Source organism: Gymnogyps californianus, chromosome 6 (assembly GCF_018139145.2).
Source record: "Gymnogyps californianus isolate 813 chromosome 6, ASM1813914v2, whole genome shotgun sequence".
Classification (NCBI taxonomy): Eukaryota; Metazoa; Chordata; class Aves; order Accipitriformes; family Cathartidae; genus Gymnogyps; species Gymnogyps californianus.
The window spans coordinates 22,099,586-22,120,996 of NC_059476.1; the positions used below are offsets into that span (position 1 = coordinate 22,099,586).

General features: G+C 46.4%; 1 protein-coding gene across 1 annotated transcript; it reads right to left on the bottom strand.

Moving 5' to 3' along the window:
* Window positions 1-348: 348 nt before the first annotated feature.
* On the bottom strand, window positions 349-20,276 carry LOC127017641 (broad substrate specificity ATP-binding cassette transporter ABCG2-like). Its single transcript, XM_050898836.1, has 16 exons — window positions 20,130-20,276; window positions 17,375-17,658; window positions 16,737-16,796; window positions 15,328-15,442; window positions 12,789-12,941; window positions 11,859-12,016; window positions 10,591-10,742; window positions 9,264-9,380; window positions 8,146-8,411; window positions 7,492-7,574; window positions 7,020-7,109; window positions 5,546-5,670; window positions 5,024-5,178; window positions 3,489-3,578; window positions 2,115-2,227; window positions 349-1,194 (listed from the first exon to the last, which is right to left on the bottom strand). Exons 2-16 carry the CDS (start codon window positions 17,656-17,658, stop codon window positions 1,047-1,049), a joined length of 2,109 nt encoding a protein of 702 aa, XP_050754793.1. The 5' UTR covers window positions 20,130-20,276; the 3' UTR covers window positions 349-1,046.
* Between the last annotated feature and the right edge of the window lie 1,135 nt (window positions 20,277-21,411).

A 21,411-nucleotide genomic window follows, 5' to 3' on the forward strand; every position in this document is an offset into this window, starting at 1 on the left:
ATCACAAACAAACTCTCTAGCCTTGAGTTTCAGGATGTCTTCCTGTGGCTTAGCCCGTCCGCTTGCATTTGAGGGTCTTAATGCAGCTTAAAAGCAGCTCTGCTTTTGCTAATGATGCGGTGAGGAGACAACTGCTGGCATGCTACAGTCTGTCCTGTGGTGACTGCAGTAAGCGTTGCTCTAGTTGCCACAGCAGTGTCTACATGGGTTTTTTCAGTCCATAGTGTAAGTAGCCCTATATATAGATGGTGCAGCTAAGCATTAAGTCTGTTAAAAAGATCTGCCATTGCTAAGTATAGAAATTTTTATTTAAAAAAAAAAAAGGGGGAATTTCCTCCCCTCCTCTTCAGTAGTAAATGTATTTTTTGCTGTTGGTGGTTTTTGGGGGGGGGGTTGTTTGGTTTTTTTTTTTTTTACAGTACAACAGTATCTCACTCTCCTTAGATGAGATGTCTTACACCACTGCTGTTTAGATTTTAATCAAGCAAAAGTTGTTTCTGCAAGTAGCTTCCACTGAGAAGCTACTAGAAGTATAACTGTTCTTGCTTGGCAAGAAGCGCTCATTCCCTGTACTGACTTCAAACTCAAATGCATCTCCAACACACTGTGAATGGTCTCTGGCTCTCCTCAGATGCGACAGGCACTAACAAGGGACAATGTAACAATGCATAAATGCCATCATCGCCTTATACCATTTGTGATGGAGAAGCTCACATGTTCAAAGGAAAATGTTTCCCTTTGAACATTTCCTGTAAGTTGGCCACAGAAGAATAATGCTTTACAATATATAGTTTGATATGTACCTAAGGAATTACGAGAAATTCTCTTAAAAAAAATCACTTATGCAATGTACATTAACGCATCTTTTCTTAAAAACCAAAATCATACAATCATGTGGAGATAGTGCTCCAGAAACAAGGGGACAGGGTTCCCATCTGAAGTCCAGTAAAGTTAGTAGAAATCTTTTGGCAATCATCTCCAGTAGGCCCTAACAAGCTTTGCAGTTTTAAGACCGGAGACGCTGCAGAGCAAGGCAACGCAGGAGTCTATGTGAACTTTCTCAAAAACCGGAGTTTTGCATAGGCAATGATAAGGAAGATAACAGTCATGCAGAAGAGAGCCACTATGTTTTCCCACATTGCCCAGTTAGTAGGTGCGATTCCTTGGCTGCACAGGTATGCTTCACCAGAACACCTGCAGAAAAGCACGAGGCAGAAGTTGGTATTACTATGTGGTGCAAGTCTTCAGGTAGTTACTTTTATTCCTGTTCCACAAAGATTCTTCTACCCTCAACTCCGCAAAACAGGTGACAGAAATAGAGCAACTTCATAACCTATCACTAAAAAAAGCTTAAGGGACAAATCTAGATCTCTGTTTCTCATCATTTTTCAGTAGTATCCTAATTGTTGTTTATAGATGGCTGGCAATTTATGAGTACACCTCAGAACCATGTTAAACCATGATAAGTACAAAAGCATTAGTTTCACGCAGCAATCATTGGAGGTCTGTAGGAGGGGTCTGGGGTCCAAAAGCTGTGGAAACAGTGCTCTAGCACTGTTCCCTGTAATAACCTCAGTTTGCCAGCCCTCTAGCATGTGTCATGAAATACTTGCATTGCTACAACTTAAGGTATCAATAGTCAAGAGTATTATTTCAAATGGGGCAGTAGCACTGGGAGATAGATACCTTGGCTCTCTGCTGTATCTGCAGGGTGGTTAATATTTACAAACAAGCTCTGAGGGGCAGGCATGTTTCTGATCAGAGGTCTACTGCTTCCCAACAACTTTGCAGCTGTCCACACATTGCATTTCCATTGCTAAGTGACCCTGGGTTTGTTTAAGGAAACTGATAAGCCAGGGCTAGGTTATCAAAAACAAAACTTAATTTAGCTCATCTGCCTATTTTTAGGAGTAAAGTTTCATCCCTACTTCACTCTTGTGTAATTGTGAAGTTTTACTATATAATCCTAAAATATATTATTTTGGGACATATTATTGAGACTGGCCTGTGAGTGGTTATTCTGTGAATAATATAAAAATTTGAAATAGTCAGACTTCTCTTTAAGCAAGCCATCACAATTAAGGCCCAAGAACCACCATGAATTAGAGACTTACATTTCTCCTGAAATATCGGGGGGACAACTGTCTGTATCTCCCACAGACGCTGTAACATTTGGATTCTTCTCACCACAGAAATAGAGATCTCTGAACTCATTCACTTGAAGAGCCTAGGGAAAGAGGCAGACATCAGACTTTTACAGAGTTAGTGATTTGGGGTGCCAAAACTGAAATACCTCAAAGGAACTTGATTATTAGAAGACACATATCACCATTCTTGGAACTGTATTATGTTTCTTTTTATTTTGAAGCTCTTAATCACTGCCTTTCTGAGGAGCCACTCCAAGTTCTACATGCAGGATGGTTTGGTGTCTGAGTCTTTGGCTTCGAAGTTACATTTCAGTGATTTAGCCATGGGTTTCTGTCTTGCCAGCTACAAGTTCCTATTCATCCACTTTTATCTGGGTCAATCTACTGACCCAGAAAACCATGGGGCTGCATGGAGGCACCCCAGCACCAGCACACTGAAGCAGATGGCACAGTCAGCCAAGGCAAGAGCAGAAGTGTTCCCTTGCACTGGCATCTTGGGCTAACTGCAATCTCAGGGGACACTTCCACATTCAGCAACACTGCTAAAACATCTCAGTGATGCCCAAACAGGGGAGATCTCACATCTCCCCCCTCCCTGATCCTACCTTTCTCTTCCACTGCCGGTCAACATGGTCCTGCCCACACCACCCTGCCCCAGCTCCGGCATTCATTTCACTCATTTTTACTCAAAGGTAGGAAACTATTCCTCCCAAATAGGCTTGGCCAGGATGAAGACAGGAGATGGAAGCACAACTCCGCCCTGTGACCAGTGGGTGACCGGCTCTGTCTAGTTACTGTGTTTCAAGCAGCTGCACCCTTAGCTTTCTGGTACCCCAGCTCCTTATTATTCAGAAATGGCAGTAAGTCATAATCCACTTCAGAGGAAGCCACACTGAAGACTGAGACACTCAGGCATTATGAGACACTCGGGCATTATGGTAAATCCTTTAACCAGTTGGACAGTCATTAACCTCAGACTGGCCACCCAAACAGCAGTCTCTGGAGAGGCCGTACAATATTTGACTTTATTCTAAACCATAGGGATCAAATATTCAGGCTAGGCATTAGGGCCTCACTGGACAGCTCACTCTTCCGCTGTCCAGGCAGCACTAATTTTGCGGCACAAAGGATTTGTTCGGTCTCTGAGACTTCCACCTCTCACACACATTAACTTTTGCTTCCTTTTGGGGGTTGGCTGGTTTGTTCTTCTTTTACCATGTTCGTGCAAGGAAAGAAACCAAATCTGACTTTTAAGAGAACTTCATTTATACTCAAAACCTCTCCAGGAAGCAGCAGTGTGGCTACATTACTCACAGGAGACCGATGCTACTTTCTACTCACAGTGAGGCCGTATCGGGGGATGCTGAAGTACTTGAGCCAGTTCAGCCAGGCCATTACAGAAGGGAGGTTTACTAAGAGGCCTGAAAAGATCTGAAATAGAACAGAAGAGACTAATGAGTCACAAACTCTGTTTCCTGCAAACAATGCCATTCCTGCACAGATATTGCAGTTGCCCAGCAGAGGTGCACTGGGATAGATGGACCTTCTGCTGCTCTTATGCCTGTGCCTACAGGCATGAGGTTCAAACCTTGCAGCAGTCCCAGCCAGCTGGCCCAACAGCACACCCAAGTACTCCAGCTGAACTGCTTGCAAAGAGGTCAGAAAGGTTTTCTGCATCCACATGTGAGCTAAGAAGCATGCATGCTAACAACTTCTTACTCTGGAGGACTGTGTCCAATGGTAGAGCTAGCCAGCGGCTAAAGGAGGATGACTGGGAGATGAGGAAGTGGAGAAACAAGAAGGAAACCATGGGGAGCCTTAAGGGCTGTTACTGTTTCAGCTGTCTTCTCTGACCTACATCTTTTGTCTGTGCTCTCTCCTGCCTGGAACAAGGTTTGCTCTTTTACTTCTTAGCACAATTGGACTTCATAGCTAAACATGACGCGTCAGGCTGTGCTTCATCACAAGTGTTTTTGTGCTTGCTCTGCTGTCTTTCAGGACGTGCACGTGCCATTCCTTATATACTGTGACTTATCTCCATGTACATCAGCTGCCCTTCACTACACCTGCACACTTCTCACCCACAGCAAGCATTTGAAGCGATACACTATCACTTAGCTTATTGCAAAAGCAGGTTAAGTTGCAAATCGAAGAATAAGGGATGTGCTGTGGGCTCAGAATATGTACGCAGACAGCTACCAGGAATCACCTGACAGGAAGTACTTTTTACTCTGAGGTAACTTGATAGGCCTCACAGTCAAGAAGTTTCATCACTAACATTATCTCTTTGAAAAAGAATTCACATCCCTCTTCTATGAGTACTCAAAATTCCTTTCTCTCTCATTTGCTCTCTTCCTTAGAAGTCCTTGAAGAAGAGTATAGAAGTAATTTCTGGAACCCAAGGGCAATACTGAATTAAAATAAAGAGAGGATATGCTCCTGCTAATCCCTCTGGGCAACAAAAATTAATGCAACAAAATCAATCAATCTAAAGTTTATTTCAAGATTTTTTCCTTTTAAATAATCTAGTTGATCACTTAGATATCTAATACTGGAAATGCAAGAGGTTTTTTAAAATCAATTTTTGTAAGGACAATTAAAAAAAAACAACACTTTTTTGGGGCACACTGTTTGCAAAGCTCTGGTGGCATCACACCTATTGAATTGCACCTGAGCAATGATTTGACCCTTAGATTACAAGTTGGCAGAAGTACATCTTTGACTGTAGTGACAATAAAATCACAGGCATGGGGCTGACACACTACTGGACTGTGGATTCTCAGCCTACTTAGGGCTGGCTCAACCCAGTCCTCTCAGCCTGTCTCAGCTGCTTCCTCACCTCCACCAAAGGAGCACACTCCCCCTTATATACTTACAAGCATCAGGACAAAACAAATAGTGATGAGCAGATTGGCCACAGCCACCACATCCATCCCAGCACTGATAGCCAGAGACATGGCCGTGGCAGTGTAGGACACCAGTATCAGGGTCAGCATGAAGAAGAAGAACCGGCCTGCAACAGCTTGGTATCCTGTCAAAAAACAGAAAGCAAGGAGTCCAGCAAACAACCACATTATGAATCCCAGAGCGGTACCCTTGGACTCCTATACAAGACAGGGAAAGCAGGAAGAAAGACCAAGTTTGGAGTCGCCAGGAACTATGCACGCTCCAAAGGCCCAAAGAGCATTACCGAAAGATGTGGTCAAGCAGGTCCCTGGCTTAGATTGCTGGTGTCTCTGCCCCTGCCCCAGAGTCCTCCGAAATTATGATGCCAAGCACTTAAATCAGTTGAAGGTTCAACTAGTTTCATGTTATACATATAGGAATTAAACTCTGGCTGAGTCAGAAATCAAATGTGTTGGAAGATGACAGGTTCAATGAAAGCATCAATTCTTTACCAATCATCCAGTAACTGATGCATGAGAATATGATGGCTGGAGCAGTTCTCATGGGCAGCAGATCTCCTATCATCAAGGCCAGGAAGTAGGCAGACACACGGTAATATCCGCTGGTGTACTGATGGCTGCGAGGACAGGAAGGAGGGGAGTTGTACAGGTTTAGAGGTTATCTAGGAAGCAGGCTCAGCATGTGTGTCTGGTTTACCCTGATTTGGTTTCTGTTCTCTCTACCACTGACTCCTTCTCTATATGCAAGTTGCTTATTTTCTCTGTGCTATCACTTCCCACCTTGTAAAGTAAGGGCTGATCTATCTCACAGGCCCTGCAGTCACACTGAGAGCCCTCAGAGAAAAGTGAATGAAAGGCTATGTGACTGCTAAGTAACATACTGGAAAAAAGCTCCTAAATCTCTTTTCAAAGAGAATGATCCTTAACACAAGAGCACGGAAAAGTATTAGACTGCTATTAACTGGAGGAACACTTCATCCACAGCTAACTCATACAGCTGCTTCCAGAGGAGAAGGAATGATACCCAACAATGGGAAAACACCTTTAGGACATCAACTCACCTCCAGTTCACAGGGCAATTAAATGTCATTATGATTGTTTTGTTGCTTAATGAAGCTCGTGAAAAGATGCTTTAATTGGTGAGGTGCCAAAATCCCCACTGACACAGCTGGTAAGCTAAGCTGGTAAGCAGGGCAGACTGGCAAGAAATGTCAGTGTGGGGGAGATTCACTCCAGAGCAGCTGTTAGGGGCAATATTAAGCTGCTCTGAGCAACCTGTGGGTGGACATGTGCATTCCAGGCACAAATCTCCAATTTCTTCTTTACTGCATAGGATCTGTCTCTTGCCCTTTCATCCCATGAGCTGGAGGCTATTCCAAACTACATTTTCAACATATATGTATATATACATGTGTGTATATAATATATACAGCCATTCACATACATATACATGCATACAAACACATATACATATATATATATAGACAGAGAGATGCGCTTGAATATTAGGGAGCTCTTGTAAGCCAGCCAGCAGCCCTCTTCATCTGAGCATCCCTTGTGAAGCTTTTCCAAGAACTCTCCCTTCATCTTTGCACAGTCTTATCACTTTAGGACCATTGCAAGACAGCGTTTCAACCCTGTCAGCAAGAGGGCAGGCAGGGTTCAGAGTCTGCAGGATTCACGTGCAGACTTCAAAAACAGCTGTTACCAAAAGTGGGTAGGAAAAGCACTTCTCAATAAACTGTGACACAGCAAGCAAGTAAAAGCATTTTATTTCTCCCCTCCCTCCCCCATCTCTTAGCATTTCAGCTCCCTGCTATACAGACCAATTTAGCATTACTATTACAGTCTGATGTTGCAAGGGAGCAATCAAGTCTTTGGTGGAAATCATTTTGTTTAGCCTGTAAGATACTCCCCCCGCCTCGCTCCAGGGTATGAGACAGTCTAAAAGTGCCTCACTACTTACACAAATAGTTTCTTGTCTCTGATGAACAGCTCAATTGCAGAGACACTGGAAAAACACTGGTTTGTGGTGACAAAAAACAAGGATCCAACCCTAGAAGGCAAAACAGAACAGTCAAAAAGTGAGGAAACTGCCTAGATCAACACTGGCAGCCTCAGACATCATCATACCATCAAGTCAGTGCTTATCTGTCTCTGTCCACAGAATGGAGATATTTAATTGTGCTACTGTAGATCTTAGCTGTAAACCCATGTTTATTCCTTTATCTTTCCTTTCACATCTCCTTTGTACATACGTGCGAGCCCGACAGAACTGCGGTCCCTTTAGGACCTCTGGCAATACCATGCTGCAGTGCACTGAGGCTTGTGAGCCCAACCCTCCTTTGTGGTCCAAGTGGATCCCAAGGCCTTCCCTGTGGCTGAAACCTGTCTGCTACAAATAGAAAAATGAGCAAAGCTGTGGCTTTCCAACTTACCGATTCTGAATGCCACTTCGATCCAATTTTACACCGAAAAAGATAGCACCCACAACCAAGGCTAGAATTACGGTCACTGCAATCTAGAAGTAGAAAGAAGAAAGGAAAAAGGGAGTCCTTCAGATAAGTAAATAGGGGTAAACTTATTATTAAGGTATATACAGGGTGTAAGATTCACACCTGCCTAAAACTTTGCTGTTGTGAGTCAATGTATACCTATGACACACACAATTAAAAGCCTTATGGCAAATTTTCTGAGTTTATCCTCTTCACTTTTCTCCTTCCTCTGATCTTCTTTGGCTGGGAAAGGTTAGTAGAAGCACACTCAAAGAATAACACAGCTTAAGATTTCAAGTAAGGCACAAAATTAACATCACCCTAGAAGCTCCTCATGTGAACCGGAGAATGGAGCATTTCCCCCCCCTCCCCAATCTTCAGTGCAGTAGTCCTTCTGCTAAACTAAAATGGACATTTTTTTCAAAGGCAACAAAGGTAGCTGGGCTACCACAGCGGCAGCTGTGCCACTTAAGTGGCAGTGGCACAAGACTTTTCTGTTTCCGTAGCTGCCTTTGAAATCAAAAGTCTGTCCTACGAACTGCAGATTGCGGGACTGAGAGCAGAGGGAGTCTGAGACTTTTAGCAATTGTTACCTACTTGTGCAACAGAGGCCTGCGGGTTCCTGATGAGGTTTTTCAGGGAACGCTTGGACACCCAGTACAGCTGGGTGAGGAATCCATTTGCATAGGTAATCTCATGCCCCTGCTTGGATACTCTCTGCTTGCTTCCCCATCTAAGCTCCACTTTCCCCAGTGCTTCCTTTGTGCTCTGATACAGGCTGGAGTTGAGATATTTCTGATGCAGCACATCTACCACACTGCTGTCCACGTTATCTTCTGCCACTCCATTTTCACTGCTTACCTCTGAGTGAGAAAGACAAGATGTGGTTTGTGATTGCCCATGAACCCTACCTTCAGACATGGCCCATCAACGTGCTCAGCCACTTTGGCAGCTGAATAAAAAAAGCAGGAATGCCCAGAGAATTTGAATTGTTCAAGCCTTAGCTCTGAGCTTAAGAAGCTAGCTTGAGTGAGAGGGTTTCCCTACAGTTTTAATCAAACCTAGCTAATCTGCCTGTTCTTTGTGGCACAAAAATGGCCATATTCTTAGAATGAGGCACCAGAAAACCTTTGTTTCACTGAATTTTGGGGAAATCAATGTTTGCTCTAATCCATTTCCCCATCCCCAAAAAGCACCATTACAAAAACTGTTCCCTTATAATCCTTCAGTCATGGATATGCTACAGCATCCCCAAACAAATATTTCCCAACATTTCACTCACTATATTGTTAGAGAGTTTGTTCTCTAATCTAGTTCCCATCTTTCTCACTGCCCTGTAAATCCATTACTCCTTAGCCTATCTAGCCTGTCTTCTCTGCAGCAGCCTCTTCTGTGACTGAAAACTTCTGTCTTCTGTCAGCGGTCTCTTGAGACTAAGCAATTCTAGTTTTTCAGTCTTTCCCACACAGGTTTCGTAAATTACTGATATTTATCACTGCTCTCCTATATTACTGAAGGAAGAAAAAAAATCCCTTTTAAAAGTTTTCTGAGCTCTTTAAAGAAGCCCAAAGCAAAGTACATCTATTCGTAGGAGAAATAAAAAGATAATGAAGTGCCCTTAGACTGGAGGAAACCCAGAGAATAAAAGCTTGCCATCACCACATACAACTTTCCTTCTACACCAGCCAACAGTGGATTTCTCCTTCACAATTTACCTTTTCCTGTGTCCACAGGTCTGTGATCTTCCTTGCTTGCTGCCACAGCAGTTGAATCACCATTTACGATATCAAGGAAGAAGTCAGCTGGATTGTTGAAGGGTTCACATTCATATCCTTAAAAAAACCCAAAAAACCACACATGCAACATGTTTGTATTGCACAGACCACAGCTTGGCATGTCAGGTCTGATACTATATCGCTCTTCCACAACCCTGTTACAAGAAAACTTCACTGCTTACCATGAGCATTAGTTTATAGCAGTAGAATGGACAGAATTTAGGAGATGGTGAATCTGAGGTATCTATACAGAGCTTCAAAGTTGCTTATTCTCCACTGATTTCAGGTGAGGAGAAATCTGTAACTTGCTTCTACACAGCTCAGCATGGACAACTCTTGCTTCCTTCCCAGTGCTGTTCAACCACATCCCACCCTGAAAGACACACAGTTCCTCAGTAGAGGTTGCTGGATGTCTGCTCTACAGCCTCAGATGCTTGCTTTAGAAGCTCAACTCTTGCTTGTGTTTCCTTGGTCACAAGGAAGAGGAAGGGCTGTCCAAGAGCAGCTTCTTATATTATGGTTCTAGCTATGGGACAAGGAGGAAAGAGAAGGAAAAAAAAAAGCAAGGATGCTTATTCTATAGCATTCCTGTGAGAAAGGAAGTGAGGTGGGATACTAAGAGGAGGAGTAGAAGTAGTGAGATTGCTTAAAGCATCTCCCTTAAAGCCAGGGAAAGCTTAGAATCCAATGTGTCCATGGCTGCATCTAGACTAGATGATTGGAAATTCACTCCACATTCTGTGTCCATTATAGTCAGAAACCCTCACTCTGCTTACTTGGAGAGGGGGCAGCCACCCAACAGTGCAATTATTAACCCATCTTAAGACACACTATGATTTTGTCCTCTCGGTCACCCATCTGCATTCAGACTAGAGCAGATTCCTGGATCAGCCGCTACATATTGCTGCCAGTCTGCAGGCAGTGGTTCAAAACCCACAGAGTCTGACACCTAGGCCTGGTAGAACTACAAGCATCATCTTATCTGTTGTGCATCATGCTTCTAAATGTCCACACGATTCTGGGGTTTTGTCCTGATGCAAGGCAAAACAAAGGCAGGAGAGAGCCATGCTCCGCGTTGTCTGAAAAACTTCGTTTTTATCATTTTGGTTTTTTCCTGTTCTAACGTAATGCTGTTCAGACTGTATGTGTGCAGCCTCTAGTATCCTAGTGATAAAACAGCACAGGACTGTTATCCAGTGCTAGGGTAAGAACCTACCCACAGATCAAACTCATTAGCCAGTTGCCTTTGCTCTTGGCACAGACTTACCAATAGAACTAAAGTACTCCACAGCCTGCTTCGCAGGACCATGGTACAGCACCTTTCCCAAAGCTAGTAATGTCAGACTGTCAAACAGCTTGAATATGGAATAGCGGGGCTGATGGATTGAAAATATGATGGTTCGCCCTCTTCTTGAGAGCCTGAAATAGAAACAAAACATCTCTCAAATACACCACACTTTGCATTTCAGAAAGGTCATGTTAACCTAAGCAAAAAATAAGTATCCAAATCCAAGACAAATACTTGTCAACTTCTCAGGGTCTCGCCCCAGAAAAGCTGTAGTTCCCCCTTCTCTGTCACTGTGTCAGATGCTGCCTGCAAGACCTTCAAGACACTACCCATCATTACAAGAGACCATCATTGCAGTCCGGGTAGACAAAGTATGATGTTGTCTGTAGCTAGCAAAGGTTGAGACCACAGCTGTGTATAAACCCTCCTTACAAGTTTTCTATACCAGGCTTCAACTTGACTAACTGGAACGGTCCTACTGCACTCAATGGCAGTACCAGGCTTTACATAGCAGGCTGTGGAAGTCTGGCGAGCTGAGATTTCTCTTAGCTCTTCTGCTGAAGATGTACTCTCTAGAAAAGTCAAAACTAGTTTTCCTTCAGGTTTGTCAGACACTCTTTCAGGTGCTTAGCACTGATGTCCAACACGTATCCTTGCCAATCAAAGGCCTCTATCCACAAACAGCAAAGCAAAATGTTCCCCCAAGCAAAACCAGACAACACGCTACAAACCCAGGAGGAGGGTTAGGAACTCATTCTCATTAAATAAGCCTTGTCTGGTCCTCTTTGTACCAGAAGACAGTTCATCTCCAAAACATAGGAGATGAAGGTGAACACCGAGGGTAAACACTGAGGGTAAATCTGTAGGTGAAGTCTGATCTGAGTTCAAGGCTATTGCCAGAGTGGAGGAAGAGACTTTGTAATAGACTCAGCTGGAAGGCCAAGAAATTATAATTACAAGGCCTGACCTCCCAGTCCACCCCTCTCTGTGGCAAAGGGAAGCTGTCCAAGCTACATCTGCTTTTTGGGCTCTAATCCAACGCTTGCTGTGGAAAGATTCCCATCAACTTCAAAAGGCTTTGGACAAGACCCAGAGAAATAATTTACTACCGCTTCTGAGTCTATTTGCCTAGCTTTTTTTTTTTTTTAAAAAAGAGCACTGTAGCTACTCAGTCATAACAGCATTCCTTTTTTTACCAATGAGCTGACAACAAAATTGCAGCAGAGCCCTGAAGAACTGACTCTTACTTCTTCAAGAGGATGAGGACTGCATTGGCTGTGCTGGCATCAAGGCCAGTTGTTGGCTCATCCAGAAAAAGGACTGGTGGCTCTGTGATGAGCTCCATCCCAATGCTGGTTCTCTTCCGTTCCCCTCCAGACACTCCCCGGATCAATTCGGTTCCTACCTACAAGCAGAAGAAATCAGGTATTTGCAACAAGACCTAGTCAGTGCATGCTCTGCAGTTCAGGGCTCTCCACACCCAGCAGCCCTTTTCATTTTCAGAGTCCCATTAGTGAACTCTAGGGCCAGCAGCAGATGATGGGTCTGACTCAGTGTGAGGGGCTGTGTAGCAGCAAACAGAGCCTGATTTTCAGAGGTATCCGGCACCTCATGACTTCAGGAAACAAGGATGACACTGACAAGCAAGAGGCAGAATGAGGCCACAGCAGTCAGAGGTGGCATTAGTGTTCAGGGATGCCTTTTGTTGGTAGCTCGCCTGCTGCTCAAGTAAAAGTGGGGTAAGTAAAGTAAAAGTAAAGTAAGAGTAAAAGTGCTGCTGGGAGGAACAAGCTCTGCACAGAACCTCTCCATCACAGCCCAGCTTTCCATCCCTCACAGCTTTCAGCACTGTAAAAACAATTTCCCTGTCTTGTCCCTCAAAGCCAGGAAATGACTGAGCAGCTTTCCAAGGTGCAATGACTAGGCGACTTTTTCCCCTCTGAACTTATACAACATGCTGGACATGGTCCAAAATCTTCCCCTTTTAGTAGCAAATACACATACCTCTTTCCAAGGTACCTCCTGAGCTGGACACTGATTTCTTGCGTGCAGTGCGGTTTAGTCAGGTTCCCGTTTAGCTTAGTGTAGCTGCACTACATACACCATACTGCCCAGAGTCAAGTACTTCAGTTTCCAGAGGTCGTATGATTTCTGAGAAAGGTATTCTCACTGCTCACCTTAGCATCAGCCACTTTGCTTAATCCCAGCTCACTGATTATCTGGGTGACTCGCTCTTCCTTCTCTTTAACACTGATGGAGCTGGGGAGTCTCAGGGCAGCAGAGAAGTGCAGGTTCTCCCTCACCGTCATTGTGCCCATGACAACATCATCCTGAAAGCAGTACAAATGGACAGTTGGAAAGCCTCCTTCTCAGCTACCTGACTGGGCACCAGAGTCCCTGTAGTGGCAGTTGCTGGATAAGCTGTTTGTGGACCACAGTAGAAACTGGACTGAGGGACAACCCCTGCTTCAAAACTTACATAACACAAAATTCAAGGTCACTCAGTTGCAGTCACAAGGAGAATGCAGCTCTGCAGGCTCCCAGCTTACACCAAGCAACACCTCAGCCTGCTTTCAGGCTTAGGAGTTCAAGTGCAGACAGTACCAGTTTGTACTGCACGTGCATTTTCCTTACCAGCCAAAGGGAGGCAGAGCAGGTAGCTGGTTTTGTAAAGAGTTAAACTTCTGCCAGTCCAGCTGAAGCCAACGGACATTGCCAGCGCTCAGTGTTCAAGGTAGAGACACTCAGGGAGTCACCCAAGTCAGCTCTGTTCCTGGATACAAGCCATATCTTGCTGTGGTCCAGAGCACCTGCCGAGTTCAGCTGCCAACAAGGAGCTCTCCCCAGCTCCTCACTGGCAGGAGCTCCTCAGACAAACAAGAGTATTGCACCAAGATGGTCCTGATTTTTTCCATGTCTCAACTATCTATAACTCTTGGGCGCAAGACCTTATTCTAAGGGCTACCCCTTTAGAAAAGCTTCAAGAGTCATGTGCATTTTGAGCAAGAATCAAATCTATCCAGTTGACAAACATCTCGGCAGCCTACCCCAACCTGTAACAACCACGAGCCAAACAGAGTTGACGTCAGGTCCATCCAGAGCTCCACGCCTCTCCATCACCCCGCTTTGACATTTGAGCCAATTCTGCATCCCACCATATGACGAGAGAAGGGCTGCAACACTGGGCAGCGGCTGAGAAATATGCCTGTTAATCAGGCACCTTGCAAATCTAGTGCCCTTTTGGAAGACACAGCCCCTAAGCTGCAGGGCAGCAGATTCTTGCCTGCTTTGGGACTCCTTCCACATCAGATGTAGTTGATCAGCAGCACAAAGGATGTGCCAGCTAACCATGTTTGGCACTGGAGTTAACAGAGGAAGACTGAACGTGCTGCTGTGCTAGAAGTATATGACAGATTACTCGGTGTAGTGTTATGATAAACTGGCTTTGCTGCCAAAGCTGGTTTAGGAATTTCCTACCATCACTTCCCTCCCCACACACCCTCAGTCTCTCACCCTAGCCTCCCATTCCCCATCCTCAGATCCACCAATACATCTGTTGGGTCACCACATTGGAAAGTAAACTGTGAATTTAAGCTGCCTTAATACCAAACGTAACAAACTGTGGCGTGACACCTTCACTTGAAGGCAAGAGTGGAGAGACCACCAGCAGTTTTATAGTGATAACACATGACTTAGCATGTCTATATGCTCATCTGCATAAAACTGACCCTATAACTATGTATGTATTTATGTATTTAGGCCTCAAGTGTTGTTTGTAGTCTTTGGGCCATCTTTATTGATCTAGGGAGTACTGCACACGGGTGGGAGGGGAGAGAGACCATTTAAAGTCTCACCTAGTTGCCTATCATTTTAAGGTTAAGTTTGGTTGCTTTGGACATTTGAGAGACAAATGTCTCAAACTGGGACCACTTGCAAGAAACTTCCTTGCCATTCATGAGACACTGGCGATTTTGGGATCTTTGACCTGCAGGATCAAGACTCAGCATCAGTCTCATCACATGCATCCTCCCAGAGCCCCCCAGCTGGCAGCTTTCAGAAAAGCTGCCTATTTCACATCTGCCTGCAGTCAGAAGCCTGGATGGTTTCCAGATTTGGCTGCTCATATGGCTGCCAAGAATCCCCTTCTCCTCAGCTCCCTCAGGGCTTTGAGGGTCTATTATTGGTCCAGGCCTCCACCCACTTCCACAGATTCAGCTGGCTTTTCCTGTCTCTGAGTGGAATGAAGCTCTGTCCCAGCCAGGCAGAATCAGAGGAAGAACAGCACGGATCTATTTACTTCCTAGAATTATTGTCTGATAGCTTGAAGGTACTTCTGCCAGCTAGAACTGCTTCTGAGTTTTACAACAAAGTATTTTGGGTGTTGTGGGTTTTTTCCTCACCTTTTTATTTTTTTTAAACCCTTGCTAGTACTTCAGGGCAGAGCCCAAAGAACAAGCCACAGTAGCTCAGTGGTTTGGGCATCCATGTGGCTTTGGGAAGACAAACACCTCCGTGCTTGACTTGGTTGGAGTAATGGTTTGATCCTCTTGTCTTCCATAGCCCAGAAAAATACTAAATACTGTAACATCTGAGTTATCAAATTAGACTCTGTAGGGATCATTGAAGATTACCTAACCTAGTAGTTCATGCTTTGCTCATCTTATGCGGTCTTCCCTCCCAAGGGCTCCCAGGCCTCCACTGAAGGCAGTTACTCACCTGCACAACATAGCCTGAGATGCACTTGAAATTTGGAGGTTGTGGGATGCCATCTATAAGCACTTCTCCAGACAGGCCTGCTGGGTCCTTTCTGGCAGCCAGCACATCTAGGAGACTTCAGACAAATACCGGGCATTAGGTTTTGCCATAACAGCTGCTTTTACCTTTGACTGGATAAGTACCACCAGTCAGGACTGCAGTTCCAGCCTGCTCACAGCATGCTGCAAACCAAAGGGCACAGACAGGGGCTTCCTCTACTCTGGGGGCCTTAGCTCTTTGTACAGAAAGCCTGGTGCAGACACAGGATTTTCCAGCACAAGGTGTGCCACAGCAGTGTGGTAGTACACAGACCCTCACAATTCACAGCAGTCAACCCTCTACAGACATAAACTCAGTCTCTGTATTAACAGCTAACCTCAAATGCACAGAGACAAAAGCACCCTGCCGAGGAGCTGCAGTCTGCTCTTCAGCCAGGGGACCACAGAATTAACTACTTTGATCTCAAGGAAATTAATCCAAATGGGTACAAACAAGACTAGAGCTAAGATTAATTCTATAAAGTAATTTTGTTTTAACATATCACTGGATTCTCCTTACTGCCAATGCAGAGGCCAGCCTGTCTGCTAGCTACGTAAACACTGCCCTGATGAAGTGTTGCTCTTGAAAACATCCTGATTAGCCAGCAGTCTCCTTAGAGAGGAAGATCAAGGGTCACCACAAAGACACACCTGTGTGAACCGTGGCCATATTTGCCACTCTGACATTCTCAAAGGCAGAGAGTGACAAAGAGCTCTCTTACCATGGTTATATGGGAGAGAAAACAGCATCAGCACTGGCTGGAGATAGTCTGCATGGCATTTCTCTGTGCTTTCATCCAAAGAACCCAAGCACATGTGCACCCTCGCCACCAGGCCACAGCCAAGTTGGGGTGAGGATCCAAAGCATCCTACAGACTGACATTACACCATATTCCTGTCAGTTGTCAGAGAGGGGTTTGGCCTAGCATCTTCAAGAAAGTCTTGCTGCAGTGACTTCACAGGGGATGACATCTCTCCTGCCCCGAGGGAGCTTGCACCCCCTCCCCATTCCATTACAGGTCTAGGACAGAGCCTACACCTGAGCTCCAGTCACCTCAGTTCAGCCTGGTATCTTAACTCAGGCCACCACCAAAGGTGACTGCAGTAATATGGACCACCAGTTGTAGCAGATGAGGGGTGTGACGCCGCTGCCGGGCAAGAACTCCAGCAAAGCCTACAGAGGGACACGAGGTCAAACTGCATCACCAGATTTCTCACAGGCATGCAAAGGTCTGAGCCTGCAGATCCCTCACGTCTCCCCCAACCCTCAGAACCCCAAACCCTCTTTGAACAGCTGACTGTCCATTTGAAGGAGCAGAAGAAAGTACTCACGAAGATTTACCGCTCCCTGTTGGCCCCAGGATAGCGTTCAAGCCTGGCTTCATAATGCCACTGGAAGAAGGAAAGAGTTATTTCCATATGGAGGACTGTTCACATGCAGCTCATAGTAGAGGTAAGGTGTGAACAAAATGCTGTTGAAAGGAAAACTTAGAGATTATTAAAAACTTCTCCTTAAATCTGAAATCAATAAGCATTTTTCCTTTCTTGTCCCAGACTGCCAGTCAGAACAGAACCAGAGCTGGACATAAAAAGCAATCTACAAAAGACAGAAATTAAGTGTCTTCCCTGCTGAGCTGGGTCTTGAAAAGAAGAAACAACTGCTCTCCGCTGCTCATTTCCTCCAACTGTAGCTTGAACCATAGTTAAGGGAACCCTCAGATCTTCTAGCAGAAGAGTTCACACAAGTTTGGTCCTAATTTGCTCAGATCAATAACTGAAACTGCTTCAGCTATATACCGGCTATTTTGCCTAAAAGCAAATCAGAAAGTGCTCACACGAACTGCGGACTGGCAGGAGGGTAGTCATTTCTTTACCAGCACAGCTGGATCTGGAAGGTGACATTGAGGTCACTGATACACAGCAGCAGATTAATTCCTACCCTCTGGTATTTTATTTAAGCAAGAACTTACTAAACATTATGAAGGATCTTCTTTTCCACAGTTTTCCATTTACATAGGAATCCACTGGACTGCTTAACGGAGTACTGGATGTTATGGAAACTCACAACAGAGCCCCGAGGGCATCGGAGGGACTCTCGTGTTGGAAGAGAACGTTGGAAATTGCCCGCTCCTTCCTCTTCTCCAACAGAAATAATACTGTGATCAAATGTGTCTGCCATCATGTCCTTGTTACACAGGTCAAGCTCTACTGCATGGAGTTTTTTGAGGTCACTGTTGTTCTGAGCAGTTCCCATCTGTTGAGACAAAGAACACAAAAACATACAGGGAAGGAGACATGTGAGCAAAGATTTCTGCAGAAAGTGTCTTGGAAAAGCAAGTTCACGCACACCACACCAATGCTTACAGGTGCCAAGTTTCCAAAAGGATGGACATCAGCACTGGAAGACATCCAGTAGTCCCCAAAGACACAGAAACTCACAGATTTAGAACAATACACATAGCCTTTAAGAATGAGACATGTATGTTCTTGAAGTGATGCTAGCTCAAAGAGCATCTAATGAGGTAAAAACCAAGCCCATCTGTGATGGTCACCATCTTGCTCAACACAGTGGGGACTACAAATGCAAGCTGCTAGCACTTAAGCTAAAGAGACTCAAGCTCCCTCCCCTCCTTCAGGCATAACATGCTTACCCCCTCTCACACCCCCACAAAGCCAGCAGAGAAAACCTATTAATGAATCTGTATGAAGAACCACAGGAAGAAAAACGGTTGTGCTTATGAAAATGAAGGCCAGTCACATGCACCTTGTTTGCTGGCACAAGTTTGTTTCAGGGATACCAATGTGATTCAAATAACAATTACACATGTTGCTTATAGTGTTTCAGTCACACCAGTATCAAGATACTTCACAACTACAAATAGGAAGAGAAATTTGGATTTGTCTGCAGGCACCATTTACCCTGAAGAACAGTAGGAGTTCCCCCTCCTACAGCGAGAGATCTGGGACATGCCACAGTAAGGAAAAACATGGTACAAACTGGTACATTAAGGAAAATTAAATATGGTATCTATTTGTAATCACAAAGTTATAAATCATTCTGGTTCAAGCAGACAAGCTACCTCTGTAGCTCAGGATGGGAGCACCTGAAAGGGAGGACATGTGAACAGCAAAGGGAAGGAACTGTTCTCCCTGTCCATGCATCAGAGCCTACATAGTAGGAAATATATCAATAGGGGTATAACCATTAATATTGATTCACTTATTAGTCAGAGCAGCAGAGCTCTTTTGTCAAGGGGCTGCTTCCCTTTCTGTTGCTGTAACCGATGGAGACGAAGTTTGGATCCCTTCACTCATTTAAAAAAACCAAAAAGTTTAAAGTTCTTGCCTTGCCGTTGCATGTGAAGAACATAGAAACCCTGCAGTCCCCAAGTTCTGCAGCCTGTGCAAGGCCTGGGCATAAGTTGTACCCTGCCTTTTAGCCAGGTGCCCTCGCAGCTGCAAACCTTCCTGTCTCCTTTCCAGGGAACTACAGCAAGGAAGAGAGGAATTACTACATGCCCCTTCCAGAAATTGAACACGACAGGTTAGACTAACACAAGTTAGTCTAATCATTTACTTCTCTTCTAGCTGCTGGCATGACGGTGTTTGCTGGAAAGCTAAAAATTTACTGTGATGTTGCAGAAAGCCAAGGTGGTCACCAGGCTAACTAAGAGAGCAAGGAGAGAGAACTGTCCACAAAGACATCCATTGCTGGTTACTTGAGTTTTGTGGGAAGATAGATGTATGCCACCAATCACCCTTTTCCCATCACCTGCACTTTTTTCCTCCAGGACTGAGAGGGTGACAACCAGTAGGACCAACAATCCACCACTGCAGAAGTAGTGGATTTCTCAGGGAGGGAGACAGTTGTCCTTTTAAGGGACTGGAACTGCAAGAGCCAGATTTAAAGAAACAGGAATTGCCCTTTCCTCTCTGCCTCTTCCTATCACTTAAAGCTCAAGAAGTTGCAGTAGTTTTTTCCTGTAGAAGTAAAATAAAAGTGGTGGGGAGAAGGAAGGGTTGATTAGCTTGGACACATGCTGAACTCTAAGGCTGGTCACCCCTGGGAAAGCCTTGCTTATGGGAAACAAGAAAGGATATGCTGGTTACATCAGCAAGAGAAGGCTTATATGCTTGAAAGGTTGCACAACAGATCAGGAGAAAAAAACAGGACGACAGTGACACCAGGGGCAAAGACCCAGTTAGACTTTTGAACGTCTGACTGTCTTGTATACCTCACATCTGTTCTGGACAGGTTCTGTAGTTTATTACACCATAAACTCTTTTACAGGGGTTTTTGCAAAGCTACCGATTAGCACTGGCACGCTAAACCACTGCTGCGGGTATGTGCAAGGATGGCAGGAGGATGAGAAAAGCCCAGCAGAGGCTACAGGTAGGATCGGGCAGCAGCAGCAGCGGCACCTGACAAGCAGTGCCCCTCCAGTCTCCCACGCTCGCCCCGCGGGCCGGTTCCGCTACTAAGCCGGAGCCGCGAGCCGACCCGGCCGACCACGCTCCGCTTCCCTCCCCAAACCCCCGCCCGCCAGCGGGGCAGCCCCGCGCCCCGGCCGAGCCGCGCCAGCACCGCAGCCCGCCGGAGGGCTCCGGGGGCTCCGCCGCGCCCCGCCGCGCCGCACCGCACCGCGCCCCGCCGCTCCGCCCCGCACCGCCCGCCCCGCGCCGCGCCGCGCCGCGCCCCCCCGCAGGCCCGCCCCGCGCCGTTACCTCCCGCCTGCTGCGGCGCTCGGGGCGGCGGCGGCGAGGCTCTGGCGGCCGGGCTGCCTTGGCGGCGTTTTATAACCGGGTCCGGGCGGCGGGTTACATAAAGCGGCGGCGGGGAGTGCCCGGCGCTGTCACGCAGACCCCGCCGGGACGCGGGCAAAGGCAGCGGCGGCGGTGATGGAGCCCCGCTCCGCCAGGCAGCGCGGCCCGGCCCCCGGCTGCGCGACCCCCGGGGCGGTGCCGCCGCTGAGCCGGGCCGCCCCCGGCTGCGTGAGCCGCGCTGGGGGAGCCGGTTCCCCCGACCGGCGGCGCTGGGTCCGGGGTGGCGGCGCGGCCGAGCCCCCGTGCGCCGGGATGCCGAGGCCTGCCCGCGCTGTTACCCCGCCCTCCTGGGGCGGGGAGAGGAAGAGTAGGGGGGAAAAAACGTTCTTCTCTCGGTGGAAACCACCGAAGGGGGCAACGGGCATCGGACACGAGGTGCGCAGTGAATTGCCCGCGGCCCCTGCACATCCCTGGCACAGAAGGGTGCAGCTCGGGGGTGAGAGGCAGCACCCACTCTCTCTCCCGCCCTCCCACCTTCTGGAAAGGTCATCGCAGCCGGGGGATGGTTCCAGTCCAGCCGGGTCAGCTGGGGCCAGGGGCAGTCCTGGGAGCCCCTCCAAGGGTGACACTGCCACACTGATCTCACACCTTCAGAGGCAGTGTGCTCCGCCGGTGTCTCTCTGCTGGGCCCAAGGGGGTCACGGCAGCCCGCTGGGGTTACCCGTTGTCCATCGGGCTGCCTCTCTGTGCTGCCATGTGTTCCCAGCTAGGACAATGTGTGAAAGCAGGAAGATCGTATTTCCTTCAGTTTGTTGTCAAGCCTTCTCCTCGGCCTCCTGTTCCCAAGCACTATTGTCTTTATAAATAAGCTCGCTCTCCCCAGACTCCTTGGTGTTGTGAATGCAGGAAAAGCCCGCTTTTATGGTTTATAAATGTGGTTTATAAATATGATTTATAGCAGAGCTGTCAAGTCACCATATTGATTGCCTCCAGTTTGACAAACCCCTGCAGTTCTCTACAGCATTGCTTTTTTCTAACAACAACTTTTGCTAGATCAATTTAAGGCTCAGCTAAGCTGAAGCATACCTCTAGCTACCCAAGCAACCAATAATAAAAACTCCAAAGGTTCACCTATCCTCTTTCTGACACCTGCCTCCCTCCAGGCATGTTGATGCGCTTGATGCCGTTGATGCACTAGGCAGAAGACACATCTCATGCAGCTGCATTGTTCTACAGGGCTGAC